This window comes from Triturus cristatus, chromosome 5_2 (genome assembly GCF_964204655.1).
Source record: "Triturus cristatus chromosome 5_2, aTriCri1.1, whole genome shotgun sequence".
NCBI lineage: Eukaryota > Metazoa > Chordata > Amphibia > Caudata > Salamandridae > Triturus > Triturus cristatus.
Genome location: NC_140588.1, coordinates 355,312,005 through 355,324,948, shown reverse-complemented (window position 1 = coordinate 355,324,948; position 12,944 = coordinate 355,312,005). Strand labels below are relative to the sequence as shown.

At 41.6% G+C, this 12,944-nt stretch overlaps 2 protein-coding genes across 22 annotated transcripts in view; one reads left to right on the top strand and one right to left on the bottom strand.

The window, feature by feature from the left end:
- The window catches only part of PRP4K (pre-mRNA processing factor kinase PRP4K), a 632,535-nt gene extending 627,566 nt beyond the window's left edge, over nt 1-4,969 (bottom strand). For all 16 annotated transcript variants that reach the window (XR_014962111.1, XR_014962103.1, XR_014962108.1 and 13 more), the window contains exon 1: nt 4,901-4,969. Coding sequence is in view for 1 of the 16 variants with exons in the window: in XM_085607184.1 (XP_085463310.1) it covers nt 4,901-4,935 (35 nt within the window). In the remaining 15 variants the exon portion in view is untranslated. The remainder of the gene's footprint in view (nt 1-4,900) is intronic.
- Nucleotides 4,970-5,412: 443 nt separating this feature from the next.
- LOC146822994 (uncharacterized) overlaps nt 5,413-12,944 on the top strand; it is a 291,184-nt gene continuing 283,652 nt past the window's right edge. For 3 of the 6 annotated variants that reach the window (XM_085607180.1, XM_085607182.1, XM_085607179.1), the window contains exon 1: nt 6,050-6,302. The gene's annotated coding sequence lies outside the window, so the exon portion shown is untranslated. Of the gene's footprint in view, nt 5,683-6,049; nt 6,303-12,944 lie in introns of those variants that run through there. The other 3 variants (XM_085607181.1, XM_085607177.1, XM_085607178.1) reach the window with 3 other exon arrangements.

The window sequence follows — 12,944 nt, the reverse complement described above, 5'->3', positions numbered from 1 at the left end:
TTGAAGGTGAGACTGACTGGATCGAAACTGAACCCACTCTGGTTGTGTCCAAGGAGGTGGAGAATCTGTTGTGACTGATAAGGTGATAGCCAATCAGGACAGGTATAAAAAATGCTTTGATGAAAAAACACTGTATGTGTCAGCATGTATGGAATGTTGGTGATTTGGTGTTCGTTAAAAGGCCTAGTTGGTGTCCAAAGAGGGGAGTCCAAATTCCTGAGATCCAAGAAGATTATGGAGGTAAAAAAATGTGGCGCTACTGGAAGGGGGTGAGGTTTGGAGTATGTCACGCCTAGCAAGATCTTCAAGCGAGAAGCAGGAGGAACTTGCAGGGTTTTCATGGGAGGGACCTGAGGAGATATGTGGTAATGACTGTAGGCCAGGGAGAAGTTTGCGTACACAAAGACGATCTGTTCATTTCAGGGATTATTTAACAAATCAGTTCCAAGCTTATTAGTTCTGAATGTAAGTATGTGCTTGGTGATTATCACATAAGAGAATTGTCTGGAGTTTCATTATTCATCATCATCCTTAAACCCTGTGATTTGAGTTATTTCGTGTGATTCTATGGTCCATATCATGATTCATTGCTCTTACCGTTTTTGAGGATTTAAACTGAATTTATGTATCCTTGGCCTCTTGATAATTTTCCATATTTTCCTTGTCCCTCCCCTTTTCTTCGTTATGTTTCCTTTTGTCTAACAATGTAAATAAGGTTCTCATGTTTAACCCCTTGGATGCCCGCCCCTTTCCCCGCCCAGTGCCGCGCCTTGCATTAGCGGGCGGAGTTCATGACGAGCTGGACTCGTCATGGGCACAGCGCCACCGCAGCCCATGACGAGTCCAGCTCGTCACGGGCACTGAAGGGGTTAAGGGGGGGGGGGGTTATACACTGTGTTTTTGGCCTGCTGTCCCTTCAACTGCGAGGTTTCATCAGGCGGACTCCTGTGTGTCAGAGATTCCTGAGTTTGCGTGAGGTGGATGCAATAAATGACCTAATCCTGTTAAGTGTTGGAGCACTTCAATAAAATACCCATAATTCACAAAAAGGTGCTGCCAATATAAAAGAGGCTTTTGCTTCAAACTTGGTGTTTTGCATAGCTATGCTCTTAAACCCCTGATGAACTTACAGATACACTTGAAGCATAAGCTTCATCTGTAAAATGTGCATTATTGAGACCACAAAATGTGCTTCATCAAAAATCAATCAAGAAACTTGAGATGAATTCACTGTTAATTGAAAGATAACTTATGTGTCATATATTGCATTATGGAACTGCAAAGTGATAAATGGTTGGGCAAAGTATACATCATTGAAGATTAGAGAACAGAAGATGCTGAAGCAACCAACAAAAGAACTTCTCTGTACACGATAACTCACTTAGCATCAACAAATGAAAGAAATTTAAAAAGTAGCAAAATACATTGGCTTTTCCCATACAAATAAAATGTATCCTGGTAGTTTGGATTGTTTTTTATCCTATATACTTACTGGGTGCCATTTTATGTGACGCTTCAAGGCAGATGAACACAGTTCAAACAGCACAAAGTATTTAGAACTTTAATATAACATAATGAAAACACATACTAAGTTCTGCATGTCAGTTTGGAGTCTAAGTGAGCTGTAATATTTACTAAGGCAATGCAAATATTAAAGAAAGCATTGACAAAACCAGTAGATCAGTTTGTGTTTCGAATTGAAAGCTTTTGAGTGTCGTGAATTAAAGCCGAGAAGGCACAGGAAGATCTCAATGTACGCAGGAAAAATCTGTGGCACTTTGGCACCTTGCCCTATACACTCTTACATTAAAGTCCGATTAGTTCAAATGCCTCATGTACAACATCCATTAGGTAAAAATATAAGCAACTAGCTTCAAAACTTTCATTGCTATTCAAAATAAATCTACTACAAACAATAGATTCCTTCAAAGAAACCACCGCCTTCCAATCTGTCATACATCACCACACATACATAACCCCTGTCAGGCACTCATTAAAGGTTTCTTAAAACGATTAATGCAAGAGTTTTTACAAGCAACCATTAGCAACTAGAACCAAAGTCATACCAAGAAATCATAACATGTTCACAGAATACATGTTATTTTTTTACTTTAGCGTTTTTGCTAGTATCCAATTGCTTTCTCCGGAGCCAGAAGCACTATTTTGAACACACTGCAACAAAACTTCGAATATTACAAATTTGAAACTATGGCCATGAGTGGGTTTTTCCCATCATTTTAAAGGACTGCTGGCATTCGTAAGAGGCTCTTAATGCAAGAATTTCTGTGGCTGCTTTGATTCAATAGATTTTAGCTCCAGTACCATTGAAGGTTTGGCTATGGAAGTCCATTCTTCTTGTGAAGCTATTATATGGAGACCTACTAAGCAAGATAGTTTATTGAGGTATTGATTAAGGTCCTTGGAAAAATTATACCATATAAAATACAGTGATGTAAACCTGAAAACAAAGATAACATCAGTTTGATATCTTGGATAAGGTGTTTTTTGTATTAAGAAGATTCCACTAAAAAGTCTGTAGGCATTCTTTTTAATAAGAATGTGACTGTTTGAGCAACTCTAAGACTTGGACAAGATCTCTTCAACTTCTAGGACTCTGCTGTGAGACAAAAACATGCTTGTTAGAGACTGTTTTGTGTTACGTAAACAAGATGCTATATGAAACAATGGAAGTAACGGATTGTCTAATAGATTTAGGACAGGAATAAAAGTTTAGATAGTATTTGCTTATATTCTGGAATAACAAATGCTGAATTTGAGGACATTGATGCAACAAGTACAATAGATACCAGTCTCCCTAAAGCCCTATTTTAATTGGCTTGCCCCCATTTTATGTGGAACAGAGAATTTTAATATGGTGTGCCAACTCAATCTGCAAAATTACTTCGATAGCGAATTCAAATAGGGTGGTATTGGAACTGTGGAAATAGTTAAAGAGTTTAAATCACAATGCCCCAGATTCTCAGTAAAAGAGGCTGCTATCAAAGCACAAGTGGTGTTGCCCATTATATACATATTAAGGATACCACATCAAAACTTTGAAGTACTTGAACAATACACCTATATGGAGAACACCATTTTTACAAACAAGAAGACTAACTTGCATATACTTGTTACATACATCTTGATCTAAACACATTTTTCTGTTACCATGTGGTCATATACATAGCAGACAAGAAAAAGAAATACAATAATCATCTTCATCACATTTCCATGACATTCAAACAATCGTTATGCTTAGCACATCTGGCACATACCAATGTCACAGATAAAAAAAATCTATTTTGACAGTAACCCAAGTTAAAAGTAAAAATGTATATCCGTGTTTGTACTGCAATGAGCCCTGGACAGTTATATAGTATAAAGCAATGTGTCCTGGGGTCCTTCCTAGTGAAGGTTTGATCATCCAACTTGCACAGACTTAAGTAATTAAAGCCCAGATTTCATCTAAGTCATTCAACCCAGTCACTACTGTTTTAAGTTTTTCGATCAGCCCTGCTTCTTGCATGTTTTGAGGCTTTTCTATCCGTTCTTTACTCAGTCCCTGCTTTACCACAAAGCAAACAAACCATACTCGGTCATTTTCTATATGGTTCATTGCACCATAGGAGCCCCATGGGTGTGGCACCGAATTCTAGAACAATGTTGCAAAATGCGTGTTTTAACAAACTGCAGTTTGTCTAATGTATGTTTTATTGCACGGACAGGTAATACAGTATATGACATTTCTGGTGTTGCAATTAGAGAAAGACATTTATTTAATGTGCATACCATTCAGTATCAAGCTTTTGGTGTCCGAGGTAAACTTACGGGCAGTACAAGCACCCACCACGATGAACCTTTGACCCCTAACTACGGCCCTGTAGTTGTATGCAGAAATATGTTTTATCTGCTTGCTGGTTGGGAGGTGGCACACTATTTGAGGTACCTTTGCTGGCCCCTGCCTTCTATTTCAGAGTTGGCGTGCACTTGGCAGTCGCTTGCCGGCCTGAGATGCGAACTGCTCAGTACCCTGAACTACATGGACATTCCTGGGCAGGAGAGGGAGGTTGGGGACTGTTTGTCAGCGTACTCCTATTTATTCGGTTATACGGAAAATATTAGATTAAGAACAGTGTTAGAAAGTAACCGATGCCTTTTTCGGCTCGCTCGACGTTAGTTACATGTGAAGACTTTGCGCTGTACTCATACACAGTTTCTGAGACCTGTAATATGTTTGCACTTCTAATATAAAAAAAATCCTAAGTAGAGAAATGTGATGCTTTGATGTAGTTAACAAAATTACGTTGTTCATGTGAACGTACTAACAAAATGAGTTACTCGGTAAGCTATCCAACAAGAATTCCTACTCTTTGTACGCAAGTGGTCTTTCATTGCTCATAATCCTCTGCAAGGTTCTCTCATTAGCTTTCAAAGCGCACATCTAACTTAAATATCACTAGCCCCATAAAACAGTTCTGCACAATAACGTCAACCTCCAATGTTTTCATTAGTTCACTGCATCGCGTCATCTGCCATGCGCCAATGTCACAATTCGGAATGAGGTATCCAAGGCGTCGAAAGTGAAAAGGTTCACTAGAGACCAAAAGGAGGAAGGTTTAACTGGTTTCAGTTACTTCGGATACATTGAAGGCACCCGAAAATGTCAACAACGTAACTAGAGGCTTCACATGAATTGAGTGAAAGGCAAAGCAAAGGCAAAGCTGCCCACATCTCCCATTTGTCAAACAACCCCCAGTTTCACCTTATCCGCCCCCAGAATACACACTTCTTTTATTCCAATGCCTTATAAACCTGACTACCGATCGCTCTCCGACACCCCTACTTTCCTAAATAAGAACCACAGGCAACGAACATTCACGATCACATAGAGAATGCTTACTCGAGGTCCACCAGCTCAGGCTCCTCGGCAGCCATTTTCAACTCCCGAATGTCCTCGCTCGCGGACTGCGCATGCGTCACAGGTTAGTGTCACCAAGACACAAATCCGAAACAAGGACGACCACCTTTGAAAACAAACCTAAAACAAATTAAACTAATGCAGATTGAAGCCCATTACTAACACAGCCATCAAAATCCAAGAAAGTAACTTTAAAACGAATGACGTTATCATTTTCTTTTCAATATGCTCCCAGTTGTTTATCGTTCTAGTTATGCTGAGCTGTTGTGTTAAGAACGATTATCACGATTTGAATTGCATTTATGTGATGTCAACTCGCGTTATCAATGTTACCTTTGGCAGTAGAAATCAGAAACAAACAACATTTTAAAAAGTGCTGTTCCCCGCAGAGGACGTTTGTTCATGAGGGTAAATCTCCACGTTAAAAGATGGCCGTCTCGTAAGAATGCTTTGTGAGTTACAAGCTGATTCCATCCCTTCACATAGATGCACGCATCCGTTTAAACAGTCGGCCACGAGCATTGTTGGGTTGTTAGGTCGGTCGCCAACATATGCTGTCATCAGAGCAGATGAGAGGATTCGGCTGTAAACGCTGTGATATACAAGTCCAAATATCGCAACAAGCGTTTGAATAAATTTAGAAGTGGCGCTGAGTAAAAAAACGCATTGATATTTATGTGACACTTTTACGCGCAATTTATGACAGATGACCCAGGGCCCAAGATAAAAACTGCGGATGGTGAGAAGCTGGCTGGAAAATCTGGGCAAGTATCGCAACAGAAAACGAGCATGGGAAAGTTAGACGAAGAGGATGTATCAACATTTCTGAGTTGCGGAATTCCCGAACTACAATAATTTATTTTGCAAATCCTTGTGATTTAGAGTGTGCTATTTGCTGCAAATGCTATCCTAAATAAAAACGCGTATTTAAGGGTATTTCCCGTAATAATCACAAACGGGAATATTATTCTCTTAAGTGTTTAGAATGTTTGAACCATTATAGAAAGGCTGCAAATGTTAGACTAATTTCCTCAGTAAATGCACTGAAAGATTGTACCGGTTGCTTGAAAATGGCCTCTGCAAAACGCGCATAAACTTAACGCTTAGCCTCTGTCTTCTCTTTTAGTGTCCCATGTGCAGACTTTGACGTGACGCTCTTCTCAGTGTTTGTTTCTACACAAAACTGTTGTTATTTTTATTACTCTGGTTTGTTGACATCATCTAACTTTATGGTTATGTTCGTTGAAGAAGTTTCACTGTATTGGCCAGTTCAACTGTTAAAGTTCACTTACCTGCTTTCTGTTCATACCTATTCAAAAGAAGGCAATGACCCAGTCTAAGATGGCCGCCCCGAAGAAGGTCTGAAGGCGCAAGAACATCGCAGGTGAGTTTCCACAGATAAGTTAAGTAGGGACACGACAACAGTCCCTGTGTAGCAGTAGCAGTATTACCTGCTTCGAACTATAAAGCAATATTTGGCTGCTACACGGTTTGAATCGCAGAGCTAAATTGCATTTTTTTAGGGCCCTGCATCCACACTGGCTGTGTTTATTTATCTCGCTTACAATCCGCCATTCATGAGCAAATATGAACATTTAGAAAAAAAATATCGAGGAAATTCAGTATCACCTGACGTACAATTCATCGGCATAGATTTTATGCGAGAAAACGCATAAACCGAACTTTGGCTTAAAAATTGTGAGAGCTTCCTGAATCCGAAATGTTGATATTAAATGAGAATACCATACATGTCAAGTCAATCTCATTTGGTGGGTGTCGTAGTGTTTTCAATAATATACCACCTAAAAGCAGCATGCCTCTGAAGGCTCCGAGTAGGTTATTTCTTTGTAAAGCAGCGTCATCCTCTGAAGAATATTTTTTTCCCTCCATTCACTTTAATGGTAGGACCTTAAGTGGGAAGGGTCTTGTAAGTGCTCAGCTCCGTAATTAAAAGCTAGACATTGAAACGTAACCCTGTTTATGTACCCAACTTTATGAATTAAAAAAAAAAAATCGCTATTTTGACAATATGTTTTAGTATTGTTAATGCAGACAAAGTCAGTCTGTTTCACGTTATACTTCATGCTGCATGTTATGCGCGTCCCTGTTCCCTAGCAGTGTGTAATGTACCTAGTTCATACCTGTCAACCTGAACACAAATCTCACCGTGTGAGGAAGAGGGGAGGCGTAGCCTTGTGCCGAGATGTACCCAAGAGACACTTTTGCCCCCCCCCCAAGCTCTCTCCTCTTTAAAAAAAAAAAAAAAAAAAGCATGCCGAGGATGGTGCCAATGTCCTGGGGTGTTTTTGCACCCCTAAATTGACGTCAGCAGTTAAAAGCCTCGGGAAATGAGCTGGAAATCTGTTTACAGTGGTTTAAAGCTCATATTCCCTTCCACCGTGTGATAATAGCTCCTTACTGCCTGACCGTGTGAAGGGAGGCGATATCATGTGTCACACTGTAGCACCGTGTGAGTTGGCAGGTTTGGTTTCTGTAGTTTTGTTTGTAATGCTATATGTAGCACACACTACGAACTGAGTCTTTTCTGAGAGTCCGGGTGAGTTCAGAGTGTTCATAGGTATTTTTTACTGGGCATAGTTGAGGCCGAAAGCAGTGCAAGTTTCATGCAGTGTCTGACACTGTGTCAGCACCCAACCGTACCTAACCAGGGGCCAGCCTCTGTTGTTTTCCTCACATATTCACCTAAGGAAAATCTGGCCCTTAGAAACTTTCCAACATTGCTGCCCGAGATGGACTCAATTCCTTAACAAGCATTTGCAATGTAGTAGGTCTTGCATTTACGTGACTTTGAGCTATTGGCATTGTAAATGACAATGCCTTTTATTTATATTTTGGTTTTTAAAACCTAATTAAAAGCCATTGTCATTTACTGTGCCAATAGCTTAAACTCATGTAAATGCAAGACCTATTGCACTGCAAATACTTGTTTCCTATTTATTTACATGCTGAAAGCGTCCGCCCGCCATTTCCTTTCGTTTTCATTACTTTTGTTACAATCTCGGTGTGGGTGCAATGATGGCATCAAAAGTTTTTCTATTTCTTACTTTTGATGCGATCATGGCACCTGCGCTGGTGCCGAGATTCTAACAAAAGTAATGAAAAGGAAATGTCGGGCGGCCACGAGCTAAAAAATTAATTAAAAGCTGCGATCTCGGAACAGTGGTGGGGCAGGCAAACACGTCAGAAAGCCAGCATGGCTTGCTGAATGTAGCAAAGCACGTCGTGCCTGCAAGTAAAACACTCAATAAAGAAAAGAGTGCTTACAGACTAAACTAATGCATCCCGTGTAACAACTTAAGTGAAGAGCCGAGTCGCCATGGGAGTTTACTAATGAAGACAAGGTGGTACTGAGGCGGGACTAACAAGCCTATTAACTAATCAGAAGCCTGCATTTACGAAGGACAAAGACACAAGCCAATAACAAACGTGCGGAGAGTGGGCAGCGCTTCTACTTCGTACTCCACTACAACAAGTCTCGCAGAGCAGCGCATGCGCGTTGACTCTAGGTTCGACCTAAAAACTAATGGCATCTTTAGAAATACTAATTTTATAGCCCAAAATCTCATGACGTGAAGGTATGTCATCTGTGCTTCTGATCTTAAATGTGGCTGCTTTAATACACAATCACTCCCAAAACACATGCTTGAAATCGAAGATCTAATCATGGCTAATGATCTCGATGTGGTGTTATTATTTGAAAATTGCATTTCAGACACATCTAGCCCTGAATCATTCCTTGTGTGCCAAAGTTATACAACACTATTTTTAAGAACCAAAGAGCAAATTAAGCTGGAGGAGGGGTTGCTGTGATTTTTAACAACATCCCAGTAATAACCCAGCATTTAATTGATCTAGATGATATTAAAAATCTTTTGGTTTTTCTAAAAGGCAATAATAGCAATTACTAATTCGACCAAATGATCGTCCTTCTGGCTATTCTGTTAGTTTTTTTTCTATGGGATACTATGAATTCATTAGCTCAGTTCTTATGATTTCTAATCAACCATATATAGTGGGCGATTTTAATTACTGGGCTGATGATCTAGCAGCAAACCCAAATGCTCTTGACTTCAACAAGCTCCTCTCTCCCTTCAATCTAATCAAGCATAAACCGGCTCCAACACATAACATGCATTAGAAAAGTCAATAGGTCTGGCGTGAGCCACCAGCCTTTTGGCTTTGGCAAATATTGTCTTAGTCTCTCATGGTTCTGCAAAACGTTATTGTTGGGGAAGCTGGCAGGTCCTGATCAATCTAAAAAAAAAAAAATCATTGGCTAAAGACAAAAGTGGTTTTTTTTTTTGTCTCAAAAAGCACACATTTTTAAAGTAGTACCTTACTCTGAAGGGAACTGCTGTACTCTTTATGAAAGGCCAGCATGGCATAACTGACAGTAAACTCAGCCAATGGCTGATGTGGGCTGACCCACTGCCCCGTGATACATGCAGGAGTGGGTGTGAGGAAAATGTGAATGTCACAACTACAGGCTAATGGATAAAGTCTGGTTGATAACCCCTATAAGTAGCTATGTTATATGCACAACTTTAATGCAATCAAAAGGTCTTTGGTAAAACCAGACTTAAAAAAGCCAATCCGTATGGCACTGGCTTTCAGATCTTTGCCTTTGCTAATCCTTTTTTTGGTCATGTTTTTGCAAATTTTTATTACAAATAGAGGGAGTAGAAAAGATCAACACATAGAGCCTTGCAAAGATGGATAGAGGGGTTTGTATGGATAGATATTGTTGCATAGACAGCTATATGGAGATGGTTGCATACAGAGAATATTGCATGGTTAAAGATACATAGATAGATCGATAGACAGATGGATACATAGGTAGGCCACGAGAAATAGAGATGTAGACAGATTGGATAAGAAAGAAAGACAGCAGACCGATACGTAGGAAGATAGAGAGGCAGGTTAATAGCTAGAGAGATAGATATCTAGACCGGTAGGTAGGTGGGCAGATGGATGAATAGACAGAAAAACGAGTAGATAGGAAATTAGACAGGGTTGCAAAGATAAAAAGATAGAAAAGGAAATTGTAATAGATGGCACAGCTTCACTTAGGGGCCGATTCCGATCTCGCTCGGAAGGGCTCCGAACGCGATCCAGCCAGAAAAAGTACGAGATGTACGCGTGTTCTCCTCCCGACTCGTACAGCTGTACAAGCGAGCAAGTACGATGCGAGCAACGTGAAATTCGCCGACCTAATGGTTTCTGGGTCCGAACCGCTCCGTACGTCTCGTCCGTAAGCAAACCGTGCCGTGCAATTGAGGCGATTTCCGACCAAGCCAGTACAAAGCACGCGTCGGAAAGCCGGTTAGAGCCAAAGTTTCTGGCTCGCAAAACGTCCGGGAAGCTGCATTTGGGGGTCCGCGTTGGACCCCCTGTCACCCACAGCCTTACGACTCGGCCGCCAGGGGAGACCCAAGGGTCTCCCCAACACAGGCATGTACGGTGCGGATGGCACCGACGCGTACCCACTGTAAGGGGCGCCTTTGTGCGAGACGTACACATTCAGTTAATGGGAGCCCATGTAGACGTCGTACGACCGGCTCCCATTGACTTCTATGGGAGTCCGACCGAACCGAGTCCGTCAGCATGTGGCCGCATCGTACTAGCTCGGTTGGAAATCACTCCGGATCCGGCTTGGTCGGAGAGCTTTCCAACCCGGATCGGAATCGGCCCCTTAGTAGTATAATAATTAAATAGCTATTTAATCCCGGCGTACAAGCGCACTGAAGTTCAATTAGAAAGCCAGACAGGCAGCACCTACAGATTAAATTGGTTTAAAAGTATCTGTAGTTTTCAATTAAAATACATACCAGCATGACCTACAGAAGTGCAGTTATAAATGCAGTGCATTGCAAGCATACTAAAAACAAGATAAGTTTATAGAAAACAGCTTTGAATGGACACAATCTGATATGCTGTGAAATAGCAGCAGTCGGATAAAGAAAGTCTTCCCCAGAAGGAATTCACAGAAGCATTAGCAGGAGACAGGATCTGAAAATGCTGGAATGTGCCATGTGCTCAGATCTGTTAGAAAGCGTTCTGCTATCACATCAGGATCTACATACAAAGGCAACATCAAAGTAATAACAAGCATTTGCAATGCAATCGGTCTCGCCTTTGGGACCTTATATGTATTTAACTATGCAGTACATTAGCGTGGGTGCTGAAACATCTACTGTTCTTTAACATGGAGGGAAAGTAAGCACCAAACTGCGTGACACGCCAGGTATGGGAACACTGAGAAATATTGCATTTCAGCAGCAAATGGTATAGTCCAAAGCTCTATTTTTAAATATAAAATCAGAGCCTTCGGTAGTCATATCACTGAAAATACTAGAATTGAAAAAAAAAATATTGTCTACGGGTGCTCGTGGAAGACAAGTTTCTATGGCCTGGAAGCTAGAGAATGCTAAAGTGATTGTGGTATTTTACTGACCTCTGCTGGTCGTTTTCTATCAAGAAAGTTAAATAGACTTAGGGACGACCAGTGAGAGGAAAGGATATTGTTGTACGCCGATGATGTCCTCTTATAAGCAGCGAGACCTCTGTTTACAATAAACAGGTTGCTCCAGATTTTCAGACTTTTTGAGGGCTACTCAGGCTATCAGATCAATTGGGATAAGTCCCTTCTATATATGTTGTCGGATGGGCCACCCCGTACCTGGTGGCTGACTCCAAACTCCAGATTAAAACTAGTTTTAAATATCTGGGCATACAGATCAAAAAATCTGATGTAGCGTTTCTGGAGAGTAATCTGAAACCGCAGTTGAATCGCCTGAAGAGTGACGTTGCACACTGGAGGAAGCTACCAATCTCCCTGATGGGAAGAGCTGTTCTCTTCAAAATGATGTCTCTGCCGCGGATACTATACGTTATACAAAATACCCAAAAAATTCTTTAGGGACATAGACAGTGAATCGAGAACATTGCTGTGGGATGGGGACGCACGGATAGCACTGGCCAAACTGCAGAAGGGGGTGTACGAGGGAGGGTTAGCTATTCCAGATATTCAAAAGTACTATTGGGCGTCACAACTGGTGGTCATTAATGACTGGGTCTTTGCAGAAAGGAATGACCCAGCATATAGAGTCGATCACTGGGCGATGGAGGCAGAAGGTTACCTGCGGGCACTATATGGTCGGGCAAAACAGGACGGTATGCCCCCACATACTCAATTAGTACGGAGGGCATGGACTAGGGCCACTCGATTCCTGGGTTGTGCGGAAAGGCTGATAGAGCAGGCCCCCTTGTGGACCAGTGAGATGCTCCGGGAGGTGGGTCGACTACAGGGCTTTGCGAAATGGAAGCTAATGGACATTGTTCATTTGGGGGATGCGAGGTGGAGACCGGCTGGGTTGCCGTTTGCAGAGCTGCAATCAGAATTCCAGTTGGCACCCACGGAACACTATAAATATTTGCAATTGAAGCATGTGCTGGGCAGTTATCTTAAGGATGGGGATCATATCCCCTAGTATAGTCCACTAGAAGACAGATTATTGTTGGACTCAATCCCGGAGAAGGCATTGTCTTGTGCATAAAAAAAAAATTGTAAACGACTCACCGGATTTATTGATCAAGGTGTGAGAGGCGTGGGAGTCCAATGTGGGATTATTAGAGGATGATGATTGGGGGGAGGCACTGCAGAGTGCCATGGAGGTAGCAATCCGGGCACGCTTTAGATTGTTCCAACTGCGGATCCTGCACAGGTCCTATTGTACCAGTACACTTATGTTTAAATTAGGGCGCATCTCAACTGAGGAGTGTCAGAGGGGGTGAACGCAGAAGGGAACATTTTTTCATATCCTGTGGGACTGCCTGATTATACAGAAATACTGGCGGAAGGTGGTCCGGATTATGTCAGAAGTGTTGGAGCAGGAAGTCCCCATGGATGCCAGATGGCATATATGGTGTGTGACTGGGGAACTGAACTGGCCCAAATATCAAAGAATCTGGCTACAGGTTGAGGCAATGGTTGCAAAGAGGAATA